This window comes from Octodon degus, unplaced genomic scaffold (assembly GCF_000260255.1).
Source record: "Octodon degus isolate 3935 unplaced genomic scaffold, OctDeg1.0 scaffold00030, whole genome shotgun sequence".
Lineage (NCBI taxonomy): Eukaryota > Metazoa > Chordata > Mammalia > Rodentia > Octodontidae > Octodon > Octodon degus.
In genome coordinates, this window is record NW_004524606.1 from 3,658,458 (window position 1) to 3,682,126 (window position 23,669).

The 23,669-nt window shown below is 39.2% G+C and overlaps 1 protein-coding gene and 1 long non-coding RNA gene across 4 annotated transcripts in view; one reads left to right on the forward strand and one right to left on the reverse strand.

Moving 5' to 3' along the window:
* Positions 1-2,275: 2,275 nt before the first annotated feature.
* The window catches only part of Slc25a26 (solute carrier family 25 member 26), a 159,317-nt gene continuing 137,923 nt past the window's right edge, over positions 2,276-23,669 (forward strand). For 2 of the 3 annotated variants that reach the window (XM_004629481.3, XM_023713343.1), the window contains exons 1-3: positions 2,276-2,397; positions 16,190-16,346; positions 20,209-20,318. In XM_004629481.3, coding sequence (XP_004629538.2) covers positions 2,365-2,397; positions 16,190-16,346; positions 20,209-20,318 — 300 coding nt within the window. In that variant the 5' untranslated portion in view covers positions 2,276-2,364. Of the gene's footprint in view, positions 2,398-4,635; positions 4,642-16,188; positions 16,347-20,208; positions 20,319-23,669 lie in introns of all 3 variants that reach the window. The other variant, XM_023713342.1, reaches the window with a different exon arrangement.
* On the reverse strand, positions 2,340-14,546 carry LOC111816340. Its single transcript, XR_002820757.1, has 3 exons — positions 14,485-14,546; positions 13,574-13,581; positions 2,340-2,387 (listed from the first exon to the last, which is right to left on the reverse strand). It is a non-coding gene; the product is annotated as an uncharacterized LOC111816340 (long non-coding RNA).

Genomic DNA, 23,669 nt, shown 5'->3' on the forward strand with positions numbered 1-23,669 from the left:
TGAGTTAACCAAATATACTTACCCTGGGTGTGCCACAATAAATTTTATGAACCTTTCAAAGAGATAAACAGCTGCAGCAAAGATTCTCCAGCTGACTTTGAGGAAGTGAACTACCATGATGTCTGGGAAGGGTTAAAAATGAGGGCAAATTACATGTGATTGCTGAAATGACCTTGGCTGCTGCCCTTCTGCAGAGGCTAGCACCTGAGAAAGGAGTGCGTAGTGATAGCTGTTGACACACAGAAGACTGACCATTCCTTCACCAACCCACTTTTGTCTGAACACAGTACTTAAGAGAATGAAAAACTAAAAGTGGTGCAACATTTCCTGTCTCTCCTGCAAAAGGCTTTGTCTCATGCAAGATCCAGAGGACTCCCTTCCTCTTTGGTGCTGTCTCCTGCCTCATTGTGTAGTAATATATTGTACTTTGTTGTACCTTGATAATAAACTTACTTTCATCTGTAATATTATGTGAATCTTCTCTGTTCACGTGGCTGAATCTCAAGTTTCTGTGGCTACATACGTGCGACTCCTTGTTGCCGCCTAGGGGTGGAGAGAGCCTCTGGAAGAGGTTATGTGGCAGACAGGAAAGAAATGTTTTGCAGCCAGGATGAAAGGTGTGGTAGGTAGAGAAAACAATATGGGAACAATGAGACTGCGTCTCCCTATGGGAAGAAGTTATGCCCGAACCAAGTAGGTGATTGTGCAGAATTTGAATCTGATCTAGCACCTATAGCTATTCTGCTAAATCATTTCAAGGGGTCTTCTCTAGGAGACAATATAGCTTGTACCAGGGTTACACAAGATGAACTGAAGAAAGTCTAGAAAGGAGCCTGCTCTGACTACTGTCTTTTGAGGAAAAATGAATACACAAAGCAGATTTCCTGTCTTGTCTCTGCTGTTTACTGTAATTTTGGGTTGGTCATTTAACTTTCTGGAGCATCAGGCTCCTCTGTGAAATGTGATGATAATGGTGCTTATTTATCTTATAGGGTTGATGTGAAGATTAAGAAAGTATCCATCAGTCACCAGCATCATGTCTGAGATACGAAGCTAGGAGGTTCCTAATATATATGGAAAGTTATGAGATACATGTTTAGTAAATGTAAAGACAGTTTCGCTCCAGAAAATTTTCATTAGGGACTTAGTAACATGGGTTTTGAAATATATGTATAGGTACAACAATCAACATGAGCTGTGTGTGGTGACATATGTCTGTAATCCCAGCAATTGGAGGCTGAGACAGGAAGATCACTGAGTTCAAGGCCAGGCTGGACTACACAGCAAGACCTTATCTTAACAAAACAAAAACAGTCAATAGGATGAAGCAGTAAATGTTTAAAAAGTAAATTTTAAAAATTATCCAATTTTGACAAACTAATTATACATATTTATAAGGGTACAGTGTGATAATTCAATAATGCCTACAAGGCATCATAGTCAAGGGTAGTTAGCATTTCCATGTCCCTAAACATTTTCGGGAACTTTCAAGCTTCTATTTCTTCGGAAAATATATAACAAATTGTAAACTATAGTCATCCTGCTGTGCTGTACAACTCCAGGGCTTATTTCTCCTCCTAGTCCAGGGCCTTAAATATAATGGCACTCATTCTACCAGGAGTCCAAAGCCCCAGACCCTATTTATCTATTTTTGATCCTGGTTGTCTTAACTTCTATTGCCTTTCTCCTCCCCTTCCTAGCTTCTTTTAACCACTTATTTTCCTGAACAAGTAATTTTAATAGGTGGAGGATGCTAACTTTTAGGAAATGTATGCAGTGTTTTTCTCTATTTTTACTTAATGATGAGTTAATTATGACTAAATTGCCTGATAATGAATAGAAATTTAGACGATTTATAGAGCTAATACTAAGATATATCAAAATGAAGCTATTTGGATTGTGAACAATAGGAAACCACAAGTGTCCTGTCCTGAAATGAGTCCTGGCCTTGCCGGAACACCCACCAGGGTCCCTTGTTTTGAGATGTAGTTCAGGCTGGCCTTGAACTCACTAACTGCTCAGGTTGGTCTCCAATTTGTAGCACTCCTGCCTCAGTCTCCAGTGCTGGGATTACAGACATACTTCACCACAGCCACTGGAAGGGCTGAAAAGGGAGTAGAAGAGCCCAGAGGTACACACACATACACACCCCCCCTCCCGTAAGCCCCCTGTCCTCCCCTCACCGCCCCTCCCCTTCCTGCCTAAATGCTGCACGTGCAGTTGTTGTGGTTTGACGTCGGAGGACCCGGAAGTGCAGTCACCGCGGGCCCCGCCCCCAAGATGGCGGCGCCCGGACCCCGGGGACGTGACCTGCTGGAGTGTCTGCTCAGTTTCTGAGCGTAACCTCGGCCGGTTTGCGCGGAGATGAGCCAGCCCGGTTTCGCGGTCTCGTTTGTGGTGAGTGCGGGGCAGTGGGGCGGTTCCCTCGGCTGCAGCGGTCCGGCCAAGGCCGCGGCTCCTCTGCGCGTGCGCGCTGTGGCTCTGGGAAGGGCACGCGGTGCCGCCGGCGGCTCGCAGCGGGAGCGGCCCTTCCGTCCTGCCGTCGGGACGCGGGCGGACCGGGGTCGCTGGGCTCTTCTGCAGGCTTCCATTATACCGCATAATCACTTGAAACTTGGGAATTAAAGAAGCGTGTGTATAAGCAAAACACAGACAGCCTGACTCGAGTCACTTCCAGCTCTTCAGTCCTGGCTTACAGTTGTCATTTGGTAAAGCTTTCACCTACTTTAAAACAGTGATGTATCTGTCCATTCATTCAGCATAGAGTTAATCTGCTTATTCTGCTCCGAGGTTAGGCCGTGAGGAACTATTCGCGAGTACAGATAAATTGTGGAATCGGTAGTTCTGTTATTTAATTTCTTCGAAAAAATATGAAGGTCAGCATGTAACATTGAAACTCAAAGCAAGAACAAAACAATCCTTTCACATACTTCGGAGCTTCATCAGGCCCAATAGAGAGGATAATAGGTACAGTAGAGATTGGCAGGCAGGTAGCTAATAGACGCATAATTTTTTGTTTTTTGAGACAGGGTCTCACTGTTTAGTTCAGGCTGGCCTTGAATTGAGAGGGATTCTCCTGCCTCAGCTGCCCCAGTGCTGGGATTACAGGGATGCATCCCATGCCTGGCTAAACGCGTGATTTTTAAATGCCTCTCACAGCACAAATGGAGGCCCCTCGCATTTATTCACTCAGGTAGCTGATGTTTGGAGGCATTTAGTGGAGACAAAGTGCTGAAGAAGATAGACCTGCTCACACGCTCAGATTTTGGAGACAAAATAGTAAATGAGTGTTGAGATAAATGACAAGTGGGCTCTATTCAGGGCATTATGGGAATGTGTAGGAAGGGGTGGGTGCCCTAGCAGGCTTCTGCGGCCATAGTTTTAAATTTATTTGTCAAGCCTTGTATAAGTGAGCTCTACAGAGATGTAAAAAGATATGCTACCCCTTTGGGGAAGCTTTCCTGTCTAGCAGGTGAATTAGCAATAGTTTTGCCACCTACCATTCCTGTGCCTGGAACTGGGATACATTCTTTATATATTGTTCCATTTAATTCTTACAAACAATTGAAATGATACTTTAGTTTTACAACTAGGATACAGCGAAGTTAGATAATTTTTGCAAAACCACACGAAGAAGATCCAGTTTGTATAAGTGTTGGTGCTCAGATCCCAGCTGGGGTGGTGCACTCTTGGAGGCCATTGTCTTAACTGTTGGATACAGTCTCTGAAAGCCAAAAGCTGCAACAGTTGCAAAACAAAGGTGAGTACTAGAGTTAAGAAAAGGATAATTTAAAAATGAATTTCATTAAGATATACACACGTAGAAAAGTATACTCTTTATTTTTTTAAATGAAGGTAAATGTGTCTTATGACATATACTCCTGTCGGGCGCCCTCCCGTCCAGCAGGAAAGCACTCAACACGATTTGTGCGGCGGAAAGGCTTTAATCGTTCTCCTGAGTGATGCGCCCCGAGAGAGCACAGTTCCTCTCTCCGTCCCTCTTCCTGTCTCTGTGTTCGTCCTTTCGCGCGGGGCGTCTTTTTTATATTATCACACTACCCAATCAAGGGTTGATACGTGTTACAATGTCATTGGTTACGTTCTCAGGGAGGGCATCTTACATCATCATAGATGGGGTGTACAGCAAACGCGGAAGCAGGAAATGAGCGCCATCTTAGCATGCTCGATGGGAGGGGTAATCTAGCGCAGGCTCCGAGGGTTGCAGCAGGCCTCATCCAGTGGTCTCTAGGGATTTGGTTCTGATGCCGCGATTCGCGGTATAGGCTCTCTACATACTCCCAGGAGAATCTTTTCTTAATTATATAATTCAGTAAAATAAAGGGTTAAGGATTAAGTGGAAGTCATCTTAACAAACGTTTTTCAGTTAAACTTTTCAGTAAAATAAAAGAATGGATAAGGTGGAAGTTAGCTTGTGAATTTTTCTTAAAAAATAAAACTCCAGCTCTACTAATCCATTATAATTAAACACCATAACTAAAATTTCCAAATAAGCAGAAAAGGAGACAAAACAGTTGCCCTTTTTGCTTGATCAGTCCAGAGGAAAATAAAAACTAGTTTACTGGCATGTAAATGATTGACTGGTCTAGAGCATAGTATACTAAGTTTTACTGTCAGACTGCTGTAAATGCTCATCTTCCGTACAGCACCTTTTGGTCCAGATGTAGAATAATGCCAAGGCAGATCACCATTTGTTACAGAAATAGTAACTCTTGCTTTTTAAAACTTTAAATACATTTTAAAGCCACGTATACTTCCACATACAAAGGCAGTTTTTTTTTTTTTCCAGGAGGAATTTATGGGAAGCAGTCTAGAGTGTGCTGGGTAACAAAATATTTTAAGGTGTTATCTAATTCCATGTTATCAGCCTGGTTCTCACAATAATGTAATTGAATGCATTGAATGAATATGGTAACCACGTCCCACCCATGACACCATTTGTGTCCCTTTATTAAACTAGTGGACATGAGAAGCCAGTATGAGACCATTGGGACAGTTAAATATATCAGAAATGTCGAATATGTAGCCAGACCATGTGGTGAGATAACCCATCCACCATAATCAAATGCATCTGACCTTAATAGGGCCCACATTGGCCTACATGTGGAACTACTTGTCGATGATCCAGGGCTTTTATGTGATCTGAGGTATCTATGGGTGGGGAGAGGCCACCATGGAGGAAGAATATCTGTCCTTCTAAAGCTTCAGCTGGAAGGTAATCAAGCTGATCTATAAAATACTTCCAAATTGGCTTTTCCAAATTGTCACTGATATTCATCATAAATGCCATACTCTTGGATAATTTGTTGGCACTGATAGCTTCTCAGTATTGTAAGGCATTCCAGGTAACATACCTTTAATACTGTAGAAGAACCACACCATCTTTGCAGAATAATAGCCTCTGTCTAGTCATCCATGAATAAATAGTTGTATATGGAGATTTTTCACCAATTCTAAAGAGTTCCATAAAACCATGAAATTGCCCATGTGTATCTACAAACGTATGACAGAATAATGCATCTCTCTTCAATTTGATTCTTCTGTTCAAATTTCCTTAGCCTTTTTTCAATCTGTCTTTGGTTCTCGTTCAGCATTTACACTCATTTCAGCTGCTCAAACAGTTCTTTGATGAATGCCTTGTTGCCATGGTGGCCTGCTCCCCTCCCCTGCTGTCTCTCCCAACTTTTTTCCGATGTGTTTGTAAAGCGTTAACTTAGAATCAGTGAGCAAATTGCAAGTTAGGTTTCTTTCCAGCTAAAGGAAAAACATTTTATTCTCTCAGTACACCGTTAAGGGGACAACCTTTCCTTTCTCATTTTTCTTTGAAGAGAGGGGTACTTGGAAAAATTTTTTATTACACGAACAATTTGAATGACATTAATGAAGTGCTAAATAAAAGAAAGGTTAACCTTTACACTCAAAATGATCTCACCTTTGGAAATCATGTATCCTCTTGCTGTTTAAGCAGATGTATTATTTGGCCTCTGCCCTGTTACTTCAGGTCCTGCTTTCAGGGAGGCACATGTTAAAAAGTAGAGGGCTGGGGTGTAGTTTAGTGGTAGGCTGCTTGCACCACATTCATTCCCAGCACTACGAAACCGCCAACCAATCAAGCCAAAGCAAAACTACTTTGTTACTGTAAGTACAGATGCAGCTGTTCACCAAGTACTATAACATGTGCTTATGTAGCTTTTTCATAGCTGAAGTCATGTAGGTACAGTTTGTTATTCTGTTTTTTGTGTGGAAAGGGGTACTGGGGTTCAGATTCAGGACCACTCGCTTGCCTGGCAGGCATTTAAGCCACTGAGCTGTCTCCCCAGCCCTATTATACTGCTTAAAAAAAAAGAAAAAACCTTTTAATTCCAAGGATCATAAAGGAAATTGAACACTAGCATTGCTGTTAGTTTTTTGAGTTTATGCTGAATTATTCCAGCAGTGCTTACATGATTTAATTTTCTGTTGAGTCTGTCCATTGGTGATTTTCATCCAAAGCAGACTTGGTGTTTTTAATTGATTACTGCTAGCAAAAAATTTGATTTTAGAAATGTTAATATGTGAACTTACTAATTGAGGTTTATATGTGAATGGAACCTGCAGTCTTTAGTAAAGGACTCATTAGTTTTTGCATGGTTTTCAATATTGACATGCCAATATTGATATCAATAAATTTTGAGATATTTATAAGATTCTAAAAATAATAGCTCATTTATACTGATAGATGGTTAAAAGCCAGATATTTTGTTGAATATATAACAGGTTTAAATTTTTCATTTATCTATTTATTTATTTGGGACAGGTCTTGCTAAGCAGCTCAGACTCATATTGATCCTTCTGTCTCAGCCTCCCAGCACTGGGATTACAGGCATGCACCACCATGCCCAGTTTTTGTGGCTGGCTCAGCTTAGGGCTGGCACAGCATGTGATACCAGGGATTGAACCCAGGTCCTTGTGCTTGCCAAGCAGTCACTTAGACTGCTGAGCTTATTGCACCAGCCCAACAGGTTCATTTAATTGAATTTCATTCTCGTGGAATCTTACTTAATTCTCAAAAACTCAAAAAACATGAATACTGCTTCCCCCCAGTTTGTAGATGGAAAAATACAGTTTCAGAGAGGTGTAATAGCTTCCTAAGGAGACCCAGGTGAGACTGAGCAAGGTCTGTCATATGCTGAATCCATGTTCTTAGGCAGTTTTTAATCTGCAGCCGTTTCTGGAGAAATGAAATAATAGGCAAACCAAATTCTAGATCTTTTATTGTATGTGTGAAAATTACTATAAAGTGAATACATGGTGACCATTAGAGAATTTTGGTGCAATCTCCCTGAATATGTCACAAGCCTGCCAGTGTAGCTGACAAAAGCAAAGAATAGCAGCAGAGCAATCACTTTTCTTTCAATTGCACAAGTGCTGTAGCAAGCCAGAATAGAGTCAACTAGTGACTATTGTAGTTTTTGAGCACTTACTCTTTTGTTTTTTGCATTTTTGTCAGTACTGGGGATTGAACCTTGGGCTTTGCATACTACCCTAGGCTACTGTTCTAGCATCGAGATGCATCTCTGGATTTGTCTTTTTCTTTTAATATTATTTTGAGAGAGAGTTAGAAGTTGCCTCAGCTGGCTTGAATTTCTCTCTCTTCCTACGTCAGCCTCCCAGGTAGCTGGGAATCCAGATATGTGCCACCATAGCTGGCTGAACACTTCCTCTTTTTACAGAGTGTTTTCTCTTCACCACGTAGTTCTGTTGGGGAAGCTGTGCTGTGTAAGCAGTTCTAAGTTAGAAATGTAGGAAGAGAAAGGTAACAACTTGGCCTGTACTTTGAAGGATCTTCATGTGAGACATCACAGTGCCAGTGTGAAATATAAAATTATTTAGAGGACTCAAGGAAGTAGCTTTTAATTCTGACTGGGAGGTTGGAGATAGCTTTAGGAGGAATGTATTTGGTTGCAGTCGTAAGAATGGTAGGATTTTGTCAAGTATATGGGGTATGATTGAAAACTGGTGAATGTTTATGTCTTAAAAAATTGTTACAATAATTTCCTCAGGTTGCTGTTAATTGCCATTAATCTCCATCCGAGTACTCCCACTGACCTTGAACACACATACTCCATCTTTGTTGCCACTTTTTGAAGCAATTCTGAAAGTTCTCCTGGGTGGCTTTAGTTGTACTCTTACGGTTGCCTTAACATCCTGAGTCAATTCAAAACATATCTTTCATGGTCATTGTAGTGGATTTCTAACTGGTGGTCATCTTATTACACCCAGCTGACTTGAACTATCGTGATGCTGGTTATGAGAGGCCCACCTGAGAGTTTTTGCCAGCAGCTTAAAGGCAGAACAGGAGAAGCTGCCGAAATGCTGTTAGGGAAGCTGTTTGCAGAATCTGTTGGAGCTGTTAGAAGCTGCTAGTTCTCTTGGGCTGTTCTGCTGGAGAACCTTGTCATACTGGCTTTCCCGATGAACTTTGGAGAAATTGATCCTCATCTTGAGGATCACTCCAGAGGGGAAGATGGTGTGCTGCTCAGCCTCATGGAGAAGCTTGTTGCATTGGCTTTCCTGATGGGAACTCAGCTTTCCTCATCACTGGAGGAGCTCAGGACCTCACTGTTGCTGAACATGGCTATAGTACTTTTGGGGGAGCTCTGGTTCTTACCTTGAGTACTGCTTCCTGGCTCCAGTTCAGATCCCTCAGCTTGTGAACACAGATCCTTTCTCCTGCTGGCATAGACTTCCTAGCTTCCACTGCTGACCTTTGGGCCTTTCCAGCTCAGATCCGTGGAGCAGGCCTGCATGAGGCTCTAAGCCTCCAGATGGACTTGTGAGAGGCATTGTTATGAGCTCTAGGTTTTCAGCTGGGCTCATGCAGGATATTGGGATCTAGGCCTTCAGCTGGAGTCTTTAGTGTTCAGGTGTGTGAACAGAGCTCCTGCATTTCTTACATGATTCTTGGGTGACTCATTATAAAATACTATTATAAAATGTGTCTTGTATTATATTGTTCCCCTTGCAAGAACCCCAAACTACGGCAGTCATTCTGACTTTGTGGACCAGCCAGAAATCATGTGGTGCCACACCCAGTGAATAAGGTAAATAACATGTCTTTATAGTTAGAAGGTGCTCAGCAGCAACATTTACTATATTTTTATGACACCTTGTAAAGACAGACAGGAGGGCTGGGGAGATAGCTCAGCAGCACAAGTGCCTGCCTGGCAAGTTAAGGTCCTGAGTTCAATTTCCATTACAAAAAAAAAGACAGGAAAGAAAACTTCCAGAACTACTTCAGACAGTGGCAAGAAGGATGGGATGAGTGTGTTCGAAACAAGAGGGAGCATTTTGAGGGGTAGTTAATGGCAATGTATTTTTTTACATTGTAATAAAATTTTTAAAAATTTAAACATTTACTGTATATTTGAGTCATCCTTGTTTTTTTTTGCTAAATACAGATTAACCTTCATCATTTAAAAGCCGTATAGCAATCCGCTACTTGAATACAACATAATTTATTTTACATGACATCTTTAGAGGGACTGTTAGGTTTTTTTAGTTACTTTTGTATTATAAACAGTGCTGTAGCAGATACCCATATATGTTTGTGAGCTTACATCTGTGGAAGTAATGTGTAGGAATAAAATAACTAAATCAAAAGGCTTGATCATTTAAATTTTCATTTTGCCAAATTTTCTTTGAGTAGATTATAATGTTTCCATTATGAGTGCCTATAAGTATTCATGTTAAGTATTCATGTTTTTAGGTTTTTCTTTTTCTTTTTCTTCTTTTGTGGTACCAGGGATCAAATTCAGGACCTTGTGCTTGCCAGCCAGGTACTTATGCTATTGAGCCATCTCCTGGCCCTTTTGATTTGTTTCTAATTAGGAAATATTTTATTTTTATTTGCTCATCAGTAATAGGGAAACATATTTTCATATCTTTCTGGCCATTTGTAATTTCTTTATTTTTTTCCTTTTAAAAAGATGGTATCTTGCTGTGCTGCTCAGGCTAACCATGAACTCGTAGGCCCAAGTGATCCTATAGCCAGTCTCCCAAGTAGCTGGGATTATACAGATATGCCACCATACTTGATTTATTTGTATTTTTCTCTGGGGAGTTACTTAGTCATCTTTTCTATTTAAAAAACAAACAAAAACTAAAACACTGTATTTGTTTAAAGGTTGATTTGTAGTACTTTCATAGTAACCTTTTCCAAGGCATTGAGTGCCTCCTGTGTGTTTATGCAGGGAATACTGATAAACAAAATATAGATCAAAATATATTCTAATAGGACAAGCGTTGAACAAATGGCCAGCTGTTCAACTGTGTCATTAAAATTTGACCAGCACTTGGGAAAAAGTGAAAGTCTGAGCTGGAGAAATAAGAAGCATTTGTGTAATATCTTTGAAGTGAGGAAGGTCACATGGCATGGAGAGGTTAAAGTGACAATGAGGTACTGGCCACAGTTCACATAGTAGAAATTATAGGTGGAAAAGTAGGTAGAATCCAGATCTTCCAGAACTACAAGGCTGGGCTGATCTGGGCTTTTGTTCATCATCAGGCTGTTGCAAAGTTTGGAAGCTTTATAGGCTGCTGCAAAGTGCCAAGTGAAATTTGCCTTTTACTCAGATGAATTTGTATGTAGTATAGAAGGGGCTACAGGTGCTGCAGGGAGAACGAATGGCAGATGGAGGAGGAGATAGGGATGACAGAAGGCAGAGGCAACAGTTTTGCAATGAGGAGGATGGTGGTTTAGATCACAGGCAGCCACTTGGTTGTGGAAGAAAGTAGGGTATCAGGGAGGGATGGTTCCCCAAGAAACCATGGTAATGTCATTATGGCTGATTCTTTTTGGCTGGTGGCCTGTGTTGATGGTGCGTATTTAAATTACACAGATGTTTGGTTTTGTTCTGAGGTTAATCAGTGAAAATATTTTCTGTCATCATGCTTGCCTCCTTTGTGGTTTGGATATAGATGTCCCAACAGAGACTTGTGCAGTCACATAGATGGGGCTTTTCATTGGTGGATGGATCTAGGGTGTGTGATGCTAGATTAAGGGTGCATGATTACTCAACTAGTCCACTGATTGGTTGGGCATAGTTCTGGGTGTGGATAATCAGAAGGCCCGCCCTGGATGTGGGTGGCACCACCCAAAGGTGGGTAGGCTAAAAGGGAGAGGCAGGCAGCTGCTGCTGCTTCTTCCTTGCTTTGCTGGCTTCCTGCCTTCTCACCATGAACTGTTTTCTCCTCTGGTTTGCCACTTGGCCATACCCCCTGCCTTGGAGCCATGCTGCTATAGCCTGCCAGCATTTTTAACATTTATTAATTTAAGATACTGTGTTAGCTTTGTTTCTGTGATGAAATAGCTGACATAACCTACTTATGAGGAGAAAGATTTTATTTTGGCTTGTTATGGTTTGGGTCTAGTTGTTCCCCCCAAAGCCTCATGCAGTCATGGGACAGCTTTTGGAGTTTGTATTGGACTGATTATTCTGGGTGTGAATTCTGTGCTCCCCCCCTCAGGTAATTTGTGTTACAATGTAAAGGGGGGAGAGAAACTAGCAGCTGCTGGAGGTGCTACCTCTGCCCTTTGCTCTCTGCTCTTTGCCACCAACATGGATGACTGCTCTGTGCCATGTGCCACTCTCTCTTGGGGCCAGCTGAGCATGAACTGAAACCTCCACTAACTGTGAGCTAAATAAACCCTTACTTTTTTCATTTTGGGTGTCGGGTATTTGTCCTAGCAATGAGAGAAGAGTAATCGAGACACGGTTCTTGGTTTCTGAGGTTTCAGTTCATGGTATTTGGCCCAATTTCTTTGAGCCTAAGAAAGATTAAAAATCATGGTGGAGAATATGTGATAGAGAAAAGCAGAGAGAGAGAGAGAGAGAGAGAAAGAAATTGAGATCAAGATCCACTAATGGGGTTAGTGCTGTCATGATCTGCTCGCCTCTCTAGGCTCCACATCTGAACCTTGCTGCGCTGGGAATTGAGCCCTCCATACACGAGTCTTTGGGAGAACACATCATGCCCAATCCATGCACATAGGGCATGTATTTTCTATATGTCCATGAACTTGAGACTTTGATAAATTACACCTTGCTGATTATCTGACTTATTCTGTTTATTTTGGTTTTGTCTCCTTTTTAGTTTAGTTTTTAACTGTAAGCTGCCATAAATCTTGAAACTAGTCAGTTGCCTAAGAACATTAATTAATCACAATAAATTTCTCAGCCCAAATGGCAAGAGTTTGATAGAGCTTCTTATACTTCAGTTGATGTCAGCTTGTATAATTATGTACAGAACAATAGTAGTATACAATCAGAGACATTCTGTAACTTTTCTATAATACCTCTTTAGGCATACAACATATTTAAAATTTATATGTTGTATGCCTAAATAAATAGGTATTCTTGTTCTTTAGGTTTTCTGTTAGCTGTTTTGTTTTTCCCTTCATTGTCATGAATTTAAATGACCTTTATTTTTACTTATTTATTTTGTGGAACCGGGGATTGAACTGGGGCCCTTGTGCTTGCCAGGGAAGCGCTTATTCCACTGAGCCATCTCCCCAGTCTTACATGACCTTTAATTGATTGAAATCTACTGAAACAATTTTTTTGAATTTTATTTATTTATTTATATTTTAATTTTGTTGAGAAACAGCATGAGACAGTTTCAAAACTGATTAATAAGACAGTTCAATAATTAATACATTGCATATTATTATCTTCTTAGTGGTTATTCATAGTATACGATGTAGACATGATAACCTGTCCAAATACTATTAGTACAAATCTTCTCACTGAATTAAAAAAATGTAGCTGTATATCTATCCTATTTTGTATATACAGACACAAAATGGTTCTTCATTTGTATCCCCTTTTTTTTGTTTAGTTTTGTTAGAGATGGGCATTCCATTGCCATTTAAGTATTGTAGGTGTGTGAATTCAGAAAAACAATCCAATATAGTCCAGTAGTCCATAATAGTAGTGGGTTATCTGTAGGACAGGCAGTGTCAGAAGTTGTTGACTTGAGCCTTTCACAGCTCAGCATATTAATATGGCTTTACTTTTTACACCTTTCTGCTTGTTAAGACCAAGATAAAGCAAGACCTATATAACAAGAAATGTATCTTTTGTATCTGATAAGGTCAATCAAGTCCCCTCAGGATTTATCCTGTTACCCTATACCGCAGTTTGCAGATCCTGTGTCAGTGTCAGCCATGTGGATGAGTCACGACCATTGCTTGACCAATTTGCTCTCTGTGAAAGCCTGAGAGAATTTTTTCTCTCCATGTGACTCTCCTTAGGCACACACTATGTCATCCATCACATTGCTCTGTGGCCCATAATCTTGATCAGAAAATTTGGGACACCACTGAGTTACATGATGTTACAGTACAGGTTCTTCTATGTCCTGAGTCTTCACTGACCTTGAAAGGCTAGGGCCAAAATGTTGGCTGTACTTGCAGCCCTTCTTTTTCTCTAATTTTTGGCCTGCAAACTTAGGTTGTTAACCCTCCAGAAGAGAAGCTTATTATTACCCTACAACATACACAGTTGTGTTTAACCTCACTGTCTGAATATCAAACATTTTAGGCATAACATGGAACAGGTATTTTCCATGTGTTATTGATATGTTAAACTTTAAGTCTCTACAGAATATGGAGGAAAAAAATTAAAATAAATAAATTTAAAAATATGAATAAATAATTCCATATTTTTACACAGAAATTTAGAAATCTAATCATATGCAGCATTGTAGCAGGACAGTCCTGTGACATTTTTTTTCTTGTCTCTTTTTTTCATTTATTACCTTTTTTTTTTAAACAAACTTTTACTTGAGAGACAGTATGGCAATAATTGGTATGTCATGACAAGCAGTACGTATTTAGAGGTATTGAAACAATTAATAAACTTTTTTGAGACAGATCTTCCTATGTGGTGCAGGCTGGCCTTGAGCTCACTTGTGTAGCCCAGGAAGGCCTCAAAGTCATGGTGAGCCTCCTACCTAAGCTTCTGAGTTCTGGGATTGCAGGAATGTGCCACCATGCCCAGTTTAACTTTTGATTCATATTTTGCTAGATAGTTTGAATTTGGTCCTTTTAATCTTAGAGGATAGAAGTTGTGATGAAAGAAGGTTTAGAGAATCAGTGCATGTCAAGTAACCAAATAGATTAAAAGAGGAATTTATTGATTAGAATTAAGCAGCAGATGGCAAGCATTTCTCTGAATCACCAGAGAATTTTGTAAACTCAAAGGATGGAAACTAAATTTGAACTTTGCCTTTGTATTTGAATGAAAATACCTTTCATCAACATTCTTTGTGTTGATATTTTTGGTTCTGTTTTCTTTCACTATTGTATAATAAATTTTAAAATTAGAGTATTAAGTACTAATATTAATATTACAATATCTTTTAAAAGGTATTTCACTATAGTCCTGAGGCACAAACTTAGTTTTTAATCAATTTTTAATTTACAGCATCTATGAAGTAACATGATGTCTCCTGGGAGAAGACCCGATTTGGCCAGCTTTTTTTTTTCTTTTTATGTATTTGGTAGTGTTTCACTGTGTAGCCCAGACTCATAGTGATCCTCCTGTTTCATTCTCCCCAGAACTGGGATTACAGGTGGGAGCTACCACACCTGGTCTTGGTGGTCAGCTCTGTGCCTGGGGCAGGGTTGGCATGGCATGCGGTACCAAGGATTGGACCTGGATCCTTGAGCTTACCTAGGCAGGCATTTACACTGCTGAGCTATCTCTGTGGCTCTAAAAATGCTTTTACTCACTTAATTTTAAAAAGTATGAAGGAATTCCCATATATACTACTCAGTAGAGGAAATACTACATGAATGTTCAGCTGTGTGATTCCTAAAATGCAGATCTCGATGAATAAGGATTATTAACTGTTTCAAATTGCAGGTCCCAAAAAAGTTTTAATATTATTTCACTCCCTGTGTTATAAAGACACAAATGGAAAGGTCACCAAGATAAATTGTTAAAAAATGTTCAAGATAGTACATGTTTTATACCATCTTCTATTTTAATGTATTTTTATATTTATATTTGCTTGTTATGTGTCAGTGTGACTTTGGATGGCTGGCCAGATAGCTTAGCAGACTAAAGCACCTGCTTAGGCAGAGCATAGCAGATCCTGGTGTGCTGTACTGGTCCCGCCCCCAGGGCATGGTGAAATGTCCACTGAGACTGGGCGTGGTGGCCCACACCTGTAATCCCAGCACTTGGGAGGCTGCAAACAGGAGGATCACTACGAGTCCAATCTGTGTAGTGAGACCCTGCAGACCATGTACTAAAAATACATAAAATTAAAAAAATAAAGTAACTTTGGAAGGATCCAACAAAAAGTCAATAAAAATGATTGCTTGTAATATTAGGACATAGTACTTGTGGTGATGCACCCCTGTAATCCCAGCGCTGGGGAGGCTAAGACAGGTGGGTCACTCTGAGTCTGAACTGCATAGGGATACCCTGTACCAAATAAATAAATAAATGATTTTTTTAAAAATGATTTTTTTTCTTTTATTTTTGTTTTTTGTTTTTGGTGGAACCAGGAATTGAACTGAAGCCCTTGTACTTGCCAGGCAAGCACTTACTCTACTGAGCCATCTCCCCGGTCATGATTTTTTCTTTCAAAGAAATTTTTGAGATGTGAGTACATTAAAAATTAATATATTATGTTTTTTTAACCCAAGGCTTTTGCACTGAGCTACCGCCAAACTTTTTTTTGAGAAAGAATTCTGCTAAGATGCTCAGTTGCCCAGGCTGGGTTTGAGCTTCTAATCCTCCTGCTTCAGCCTCCCGGAGTGCTAGGATTATAGGCATGTACCTCCAAGCTCATTTCAAAAAATTATTTTAAAATTAAATTGAATACAAAATTTATAGTTTTCAAGTACAGTACAATCGCAGTTATTTTCCTAAGAAAATCTGTAAGTTAAGGTAGTCTTTTGATTGTTTTGAAGGAGTTTAGACTAAAAGATATGAGGAAATGTCAGAGATAATGCTAATCTGAGAGTTACAGAATCTTACATATTAAAGGGTAATACTTGATCCATGACCTTCACAGGGTTAAGACTTCTTTTTTCCTATGTTTGTACTGAATGGGAGAGTGATTATTTTATTGTAATCTTTTGTTTTTTCTTTCTTTTCCCCTACCCCTTTTAAAGGCTGGTGGGGTGGCAGGTGCCTCTGTTGACTTGATACTGTTTCCTCTGGATACCATTAAAACCAGGCTGCAGAGTCCCCAAGGATTTAAAAAGGCTGGTGGCTTCCGTGGTATATATGCTGGTGTGCCTTCCACTGCGATTGGATCTTTTCCTAACGGTAAATATTTTATTGATGTTTTTCACTGCTGTAACATCAAGATAATGGAATTTACTTTTACAATTGTATATGCATGTTGAAATTAATCTTCTGAAGTTATTTTCTATTCTTTAATTACTTACTTTTGAATAAGTAGATTCCATTCCAGTATGCCTGTAATAAAAAAATGAGTAATCTTTAAACTTAGTTTTGGTGTTAAGATTCTTATTGAATCCTTAAAATTTTATGTTAACATCAGTTTGATTAGAGCTGTGATTCTGAACCTTGTCTTTCCACTGGAATCTCTTGCGTAGATTTGAAAAATAAGAATGCCTGTAGAAATATAATTGGTCTGAGTTTGCCTGATTATCAGGAGTTTTGATAGCTGCCCAAGTGACTCTAGTGTGAAGTCAAAATGGGTAATCATGGCCTTGAGGAGGCTTGTGAACAGATAAGTCTAAGAGGCATTCGGTTATTTGATCTTAAATTGCTCTTAGGTGAGCAGGTGTTTCTCATCAATATTTTCCTGGCTACTCCTAGTTTTGGTTTTAAAGTCATGTGACTTAAGGACACACCCCCCCATATAATTAGTATCATCTATTTATTTAATTTCCTTTTTGGTTTGTTTTCAGATACTTACCTCATTTTAATTGTTCACTCATGATGTGTGTATATGTGTGTGTGGGGGGATGCACTGGAGGGGGAATCCAGGGCGTGAATCACTCTAAGCAGGTGCTGTACCACTGAGCTACACTATGTCCCCAGACCATGAGGCATGCATCTGGTGTTGCGCCAAGGTAAACTAGGCCAGCAAGCAAAACTCACAACACAAATCTAAGTCATGGCTCTAGGAGTTTTATAAATTCTGGAGTTTGAATTCTCTTTTTTTTTTTTCAGGACAGTTCACAGGTATTTTTCTTCTTATAGTAACCTGATATTTATACACGCCGAATCTTTGGGCATAGATTTCACATAAGATTTGGAAAGAGAAGTATAGTGTTTCCATCTTTTGTTTATCTTTTTTCCTGCCCCCCAAATCTATAGAAAAGCAAACTGTTCTGGGCTCGTCCTTGAACTTTTTCATGTCTTAGTTACTTTTCTCTTAGTGCTGAGACAAAACTACCCAATACCCAAAGTTAAAAGAGGAAAGATTTATTCAGCTCAGTTTGTAGAGATTTCAGTCCATGATCAGCTGGCTCCAACATAGGGTACTACATGGTGGAGGTGCAATAGTTTATGGCAACAGAAGATTGCAAAGGCAGACAAAAACAACAAGAGGAGGGAAGCCTTTTTGTCCCTTATATTGTGTACAGGCTACCCACCCTAGAGCGAGTGTAACACTCACACTTTTTTTTTTTTTCTTTTTCTTTTTGTATTTTAGGACAGGGTCTACAGGGTCTTACTGTATAGATCAGACTCGTAGTGATCCTCCTGTTTATAGCCTCCCAAGTGCTGGGGTTATAGACGCCTTGCCACCATGCCCAGTCTCTCAGTTGCTGTCTCAGTTCCCCCCGGGCGTGGGGCCAGGGGTCGAACTCCAGCCCCACTCCCCACCCCCTGTGTCCGCCTAAGCAGGCGCTTTAATCCACTGACCTATTTGGCTGGCCCTAACACTCACACTCTTAATCCTACCGGAACTATACCAAACCAATCAGTGGACTGATTTACTAATTGCACACCCTTAATCTCAGTTTGGCATACTAGACTCAGCCATTTCTGAGAAGCCCTACAACTGCATGGGGCCTTGGGGGATCATCTAGACAAACCAAAACAGCTTTCAGGAACTTGTTATAACAAGTCCTTGTCCGGCCCCCACTCTGTCTAGCATGGCTTAAGTGTTGGAGAGCGCATGCATTTGTACCAAATTTGTCTGTATTAGAATGACTTGATCATAAAGAGCTTAACTGCAGATGTCTGTGGCCAGCCTTTAGAGACTGTGACTCAAGCTGTCCAAGGCATGTCCTGGGCATTGGCAGTTTAAAAAAGTTCAAAAGTAATTCCAGTATGCAAACTAGGTGAGCTAAGGGATTATCCAAGCTAAATAATTTTCTTTTGGTGACCAGTTTTTAAGGTAACCAGTTCACATAGACTTATTTTTCTTTTGCATATTGCACATAAGGATTATTGTGAGTAGGCAATATTACTTGTAATATAGGATCATGCTATCATTAAGATCATAGGGCTATTTTATATGCTTCTCCCCGAAGTTCAGACACAAAATGCGATTCATTCTCCCCTCTCCCTCTCCCTCTTGCCTCTCCTCTCCCTCCGTCCCTCTGGATTGCTCTCACTCCCTCTCCCCCTGTGTGAGTGAAGGTGGTGGTGGTCTTGCTTTACTTTCCTTTTTGATCACTCATAGAACTTTGAGTAAAGTAGGGGCTGCAGAGAGAAAATTCAAATCCTAGAGATTCAGAAATGGCTTTGTCTTTCTACAAGTGTTGAATGAACTGAATTTTTCTTGGTGGTGGAGGCTGCTCCTCCATCACCACCTTCCCCATTTGTTTTTTTATTCAACCTGGCGATGGAGTATGGGACCCTGTACCACTGACCTACATCTCCAATGGGGACCCTGTACCACTGACCTACATCTCCAATGGGGACCCTGTACCACTGACCTACATCTCCAATTGCTCCTTTTTAAAATTCTTCAGATGGGGGTCTCACTAAACTGCCCTGGTGGGAATTGCACTTGGGATGCTCTTGCCTCAGCCTCCTTCTGTGCTCAGATTACAGGCATGTGCCACTATGCCCAGTTCTTTCTTTTGATGGTGGTTAAAGTTCTAGTCTTAAGTATAAAACACCACTGTAATCACAGTGGCTGGTGACTTTTTGAGAATGGATTCTACAGAGGTGAGCAGTAAAAGGGACTGAAGATCAAAAGAAGAAAAGAAAAGGGAGCATTATTCTCTTTCTAGAAGAGAAAGGAGAGAAAACATTTGTTCCATTTTTATTTTGAACTAGAAGAGTGTAGGAATTACCTTAGACCTTCTTAGCTTTAACTTGCTCAGAGACTCACTGGAAGCTTTCAGTACCATCATTTTAATGAGTGGAACCTCTTTGAAACACTATCTGTTGGGACAGGAGGAGGGTTAGAACTTACATTCCTAAGGACACAAAAATACATAGTCAGAAAGTTATATAAGCTTAAGGTAGTTGATTGGAAACCCAGGGACTTTTGATATGTTTTCCTTTCCCCCTGAGTGGGGTGAGGCCGGTGTGGGTTACATGTAGCTGCAAAGCACAAATAGAAATAAACTGTGTTTTCTGTGTAAGACTGCTGAGTTAGTAATTACTCATCTGTACACAACACATCTCTTTATTTGGCCTGATACATATTTGTTAGCAGCCAAGGATCCTTTATAAACTTTTTAAATGATGTTTATTATCACACTATTTTCCAGGGTGTTTCAGGCTTGACTGTGATGTATTCTAATGTCCTTCAAAAGATGAATTTGTCATTTCTTAATCTTTTGTGACTAATCTTTTCTGAACATGATAAACCTCTTTTTATTAACAGTGCATAGCAAATTTTAAAACCCTCACATGCAGGTATGATTAGTTCATGGTGATAGAGATAGCTTTTTTGAGATTTTGATTTTTGATTTTAATTAATTTATTATTTTCCTGTGAAATTGATGTAGGAAAAAATAGCCATGGTCATAATCTCTCTCAGGGTAGGGATTGTGTTTCTACATTTCTCTAAGTCCAGGCTGGGGCTTATTATATGGGCTCTGTAAATTCTGTAAGTGTGAGCATGGAAAAAGCATATGCATTTATTATATCTATCCATTGTCTCATAATTTAAAATCACTGTCAGTCTTTTTTGAGAAATAGTTTTATACATATTTTACTTTATAAAATATTGGCTTGTTTTAAATTTTAGCTGCTGTGTTTTTCCTCACCTATGAATATGTAAAATGGTTTCTGCACACTGCTTCATCTTCCTGCTGGATGCCCACACAGCATATGTTGGCTGCCTCCGCAGGAGAAGTGGTGAGTAACAAGCAGTGTTTATCAAGTACTTCAGAAATGCAAATGGTGTATGCGTTTGTAGTACAAATATTCATTGTTTACATTTAAGTTCATTTTTAAGTGATACATAAGATAGAAATTATATGTATTTATGGTGTACCATATAATGTTTTGATGTATGTATGCATTGTATAATGTTTAAATCAGGGTAAGCATATCTATTACCTCAGTATTTATTTATGATGAAATTTATTTCATTAAAAATTCTTTTTTAAATTATGAAAGTCATAAATCTCAAAAAATGTAACTGGATTAAACATGACAACCTGTAAAAGCTAAAGTTTTAGGATGAAAGAATAATCCAACTGCAACATGCAAGAGAATTCTGAAGCATAATTACACAGAATTAAAGACATGGAAAAGAAAATCCTTGTAAATTGGTTTTTTTGCTTTTATGTGAACCCAAATGAGTTAGAGCTCTTTGTCCTGTCCCAAGATTTCCTCTATAGAACAGTTTAAAGTTAAGTCAGCTACAGAGAGATTAGCCCAAGATTCATAAGGTAGAAGAGGAATTGTGGCTGTGTTTGTGCTTCAGAGGCAGGGGTAGACACTGTTGCAGCTGCAGCCTGTGTCACGGAGCTCTGCGGGATTGCTGTGTTGACCTCTGGTGCATTTCTTGAGGACCCTCTTTTTCCTGTAGCTGCTTTAAATTCTGGATCAAGTTTGTGGGCTCTGCAATGAAAGGTGTTGGTCTTTGGCAGGTTGATGAGAAATAAAAATACAATGGTGCCTTGGTTTACAGATTTAGTTTGTTATATGATTTTGTAAAAGATAGCCACATAGGGCAGGGAAGATAGCTCAGCAACTTAAGTGCCTTCCTGGCAAGCTCAAGGTACTGAGTTCGATCCTTGATACCAAAAGGAAAAAAAAAAAAAAAAAAAAGATGGTTTCATTCATGTTTGTGTGGGAAAGATGGGTACAGCTGTGTTTGTCTTCTGATTCACAGTTTACAAACAAAACATTATTTTGCCAAACATTTTTGTTAGTGAACCAAATTGTTTGCAGACAAAAGCATTTGTGAACTGAGGTACCACTTTTTGTGTTGTAGTTTTCTTCTACTTTACCACCATCTTTCATCTTGACTACCTTCTCTCTGATTTCTGTCCCAACAAGGAATACAGAAGCAGCAGCACCATCATACAAATTGACTCATCAGCGCTCATGAATGTGGCCAAATCGCTTTCATAAATCTTTTATCAACAGGATCTCAGGATAAATCCTGAGGGGATTTCACTGACCTTATCAGACCCAAAAGCTACAACTCTTGTTGCATAGGTCTTGCTTTATCTTGGTCTTAACCATCCAGCAGAAAAGTATAAAAACGAAGTATAAGAAGTAAAGCCATGCTGTTATGTTGAGCTATAGGGGATTCAGGTCAACAATTTCTGACATTGCCAGTGAAGTGGAAGACCCAATACTATTATGGGCTATTGGACTCTTTTAGAATATTTTGCTGAGTTAACACACCTATAATATTCAAATGATGGAACTAAACAAAAAAGGGGGTACAGATGAATGTCCATTTTGTATCTGTGTATTCAAAATGGTTAGGATAGATATATAGTTACATTCTCTTAATGAATAGAGGGATTTGTTGTAATAGTGTTTGTAAATAGGCTATCATGGGGGCTGGGGAGATGGCTCAGTGGAATAAGCGCTTCCGTGGCAAGCACAAGGGCCTGAGTTCAAGCCCCAGTTCCACCAAAAAAAAAAAAAAAAAAAAAAAAAAAAAAATAGGCTATCATGTCCGCATCTTATACAGCAATTAACCACTAGGAAGAATGTATGCAATGTGTTAATTATTGAAACTGTCCTACCAATTTGGTTTGAAACTGTCTCATTGCTATTTCTCAATAAGATTAAGGGAAAAAAAATAAAATAAATATTCATTCCTTTGGACTGGGGAGATGGCTCAGTAGAATAAGTGCTTCACTGGCAAGTGCAAGGATCTGAATTCAATCCCTGGTTCCACCAAAAAATAAAATAAAATGTTCCTTCCTTGAGAATCTAAAAAAATAAATAAATCTTTTATCAGCGTGTATAGTGGTTTTGCTTCTTTAATGAAACTCTAATAAATACACAATACTAACTGAAAGAAAGCTGCTAGAATAATGTTGGTATTAGACAAGAAAGACTAAACATAGAAAAGCAGAACAGAAAGACCAGTGTATAATGATACAAGGAGCAATTCTCCTGGGAGCTGTAACACATCTGGAGCTGTACTGAATAATACAGTCTCTGCTTATGTGAAGCAAAAAGGAGAGATCAAACTGTAACTTGTTGGAGAAAGTCACGTCTCTGTCTGAAAGCATTAAGACTGGGCAGCATAAACTTACTAAGGCCATGGAAGATTTAAACACCACAGTGGACTGGTCTAATTGATGACTGTAGAACTTTGCACTCATCAGTTAAATGTATGCATTTTCAAAAATATTTTGAAAGTTAATGAAAATGAACAACCCCATAATCTACAGAATAAGCTGCAACAAATGCTAGAGGCAGTATGATACAGATCATCTTGAAACAGAAATGAAATAATGTCAAAAAGATAGCCAGTCTGTCCATACCATGTGTTTAGATCAAAAAAGAAATCATAATGTAAATGATAAAATATTGTAAATAAATATATAGTTGTGGTTAAACAACCCATTAACCAGAACTAACGCAGAGGAGAAGGATATAATGAAAATGAGTTTTTCTATTCTCGCAACCTTACCTTTCTTTCTACCTTTCTTTCCTGATACTAAGATACAGCCTCTATTAATATGATATGTGTGTATCTATCTAGAAAGTGTCTACTTTTTACTAGTGTTGTTTTCAAATCTCTGTAGATTTACCTAAACTCCTAGCCTTGCAGTAGGTGCCTACCAGGGTTGGCTACATGTTGTTCCTCAAGTAACATCTTTTCTTTTTTCTAATTAGAAAACTAGTCCTGGCCAAACCAGACCTGCCCTGAAGGCAATGTGAGTGCTGCCCCCCTCCAAAACAAAACAAAAAAACTAGTGCTGTGTTTATATTGGAAAACCAAAAAACCATTATAAGGTTAATGTAAAAAATAATTGTGATATACTATAGTTTTGTTTTCTGTGTGTTTTAGGAAATTTGTACGACCTATAAACAGTTTTGTAATGTAACATTCTTTGGTTAAGTGAATTGGGGTTAAAGAAAAGGGAGATCCTAATAGAAAAATAAAAGTATTAATTTTAAGAAGGTAATTTTTTAAAATAACAGTTTTATTGAGATATAATTTATATACCATATAATTCACCCACTTAAAATATACAATTCATGGGACGGGGGAAATGGCTCAGT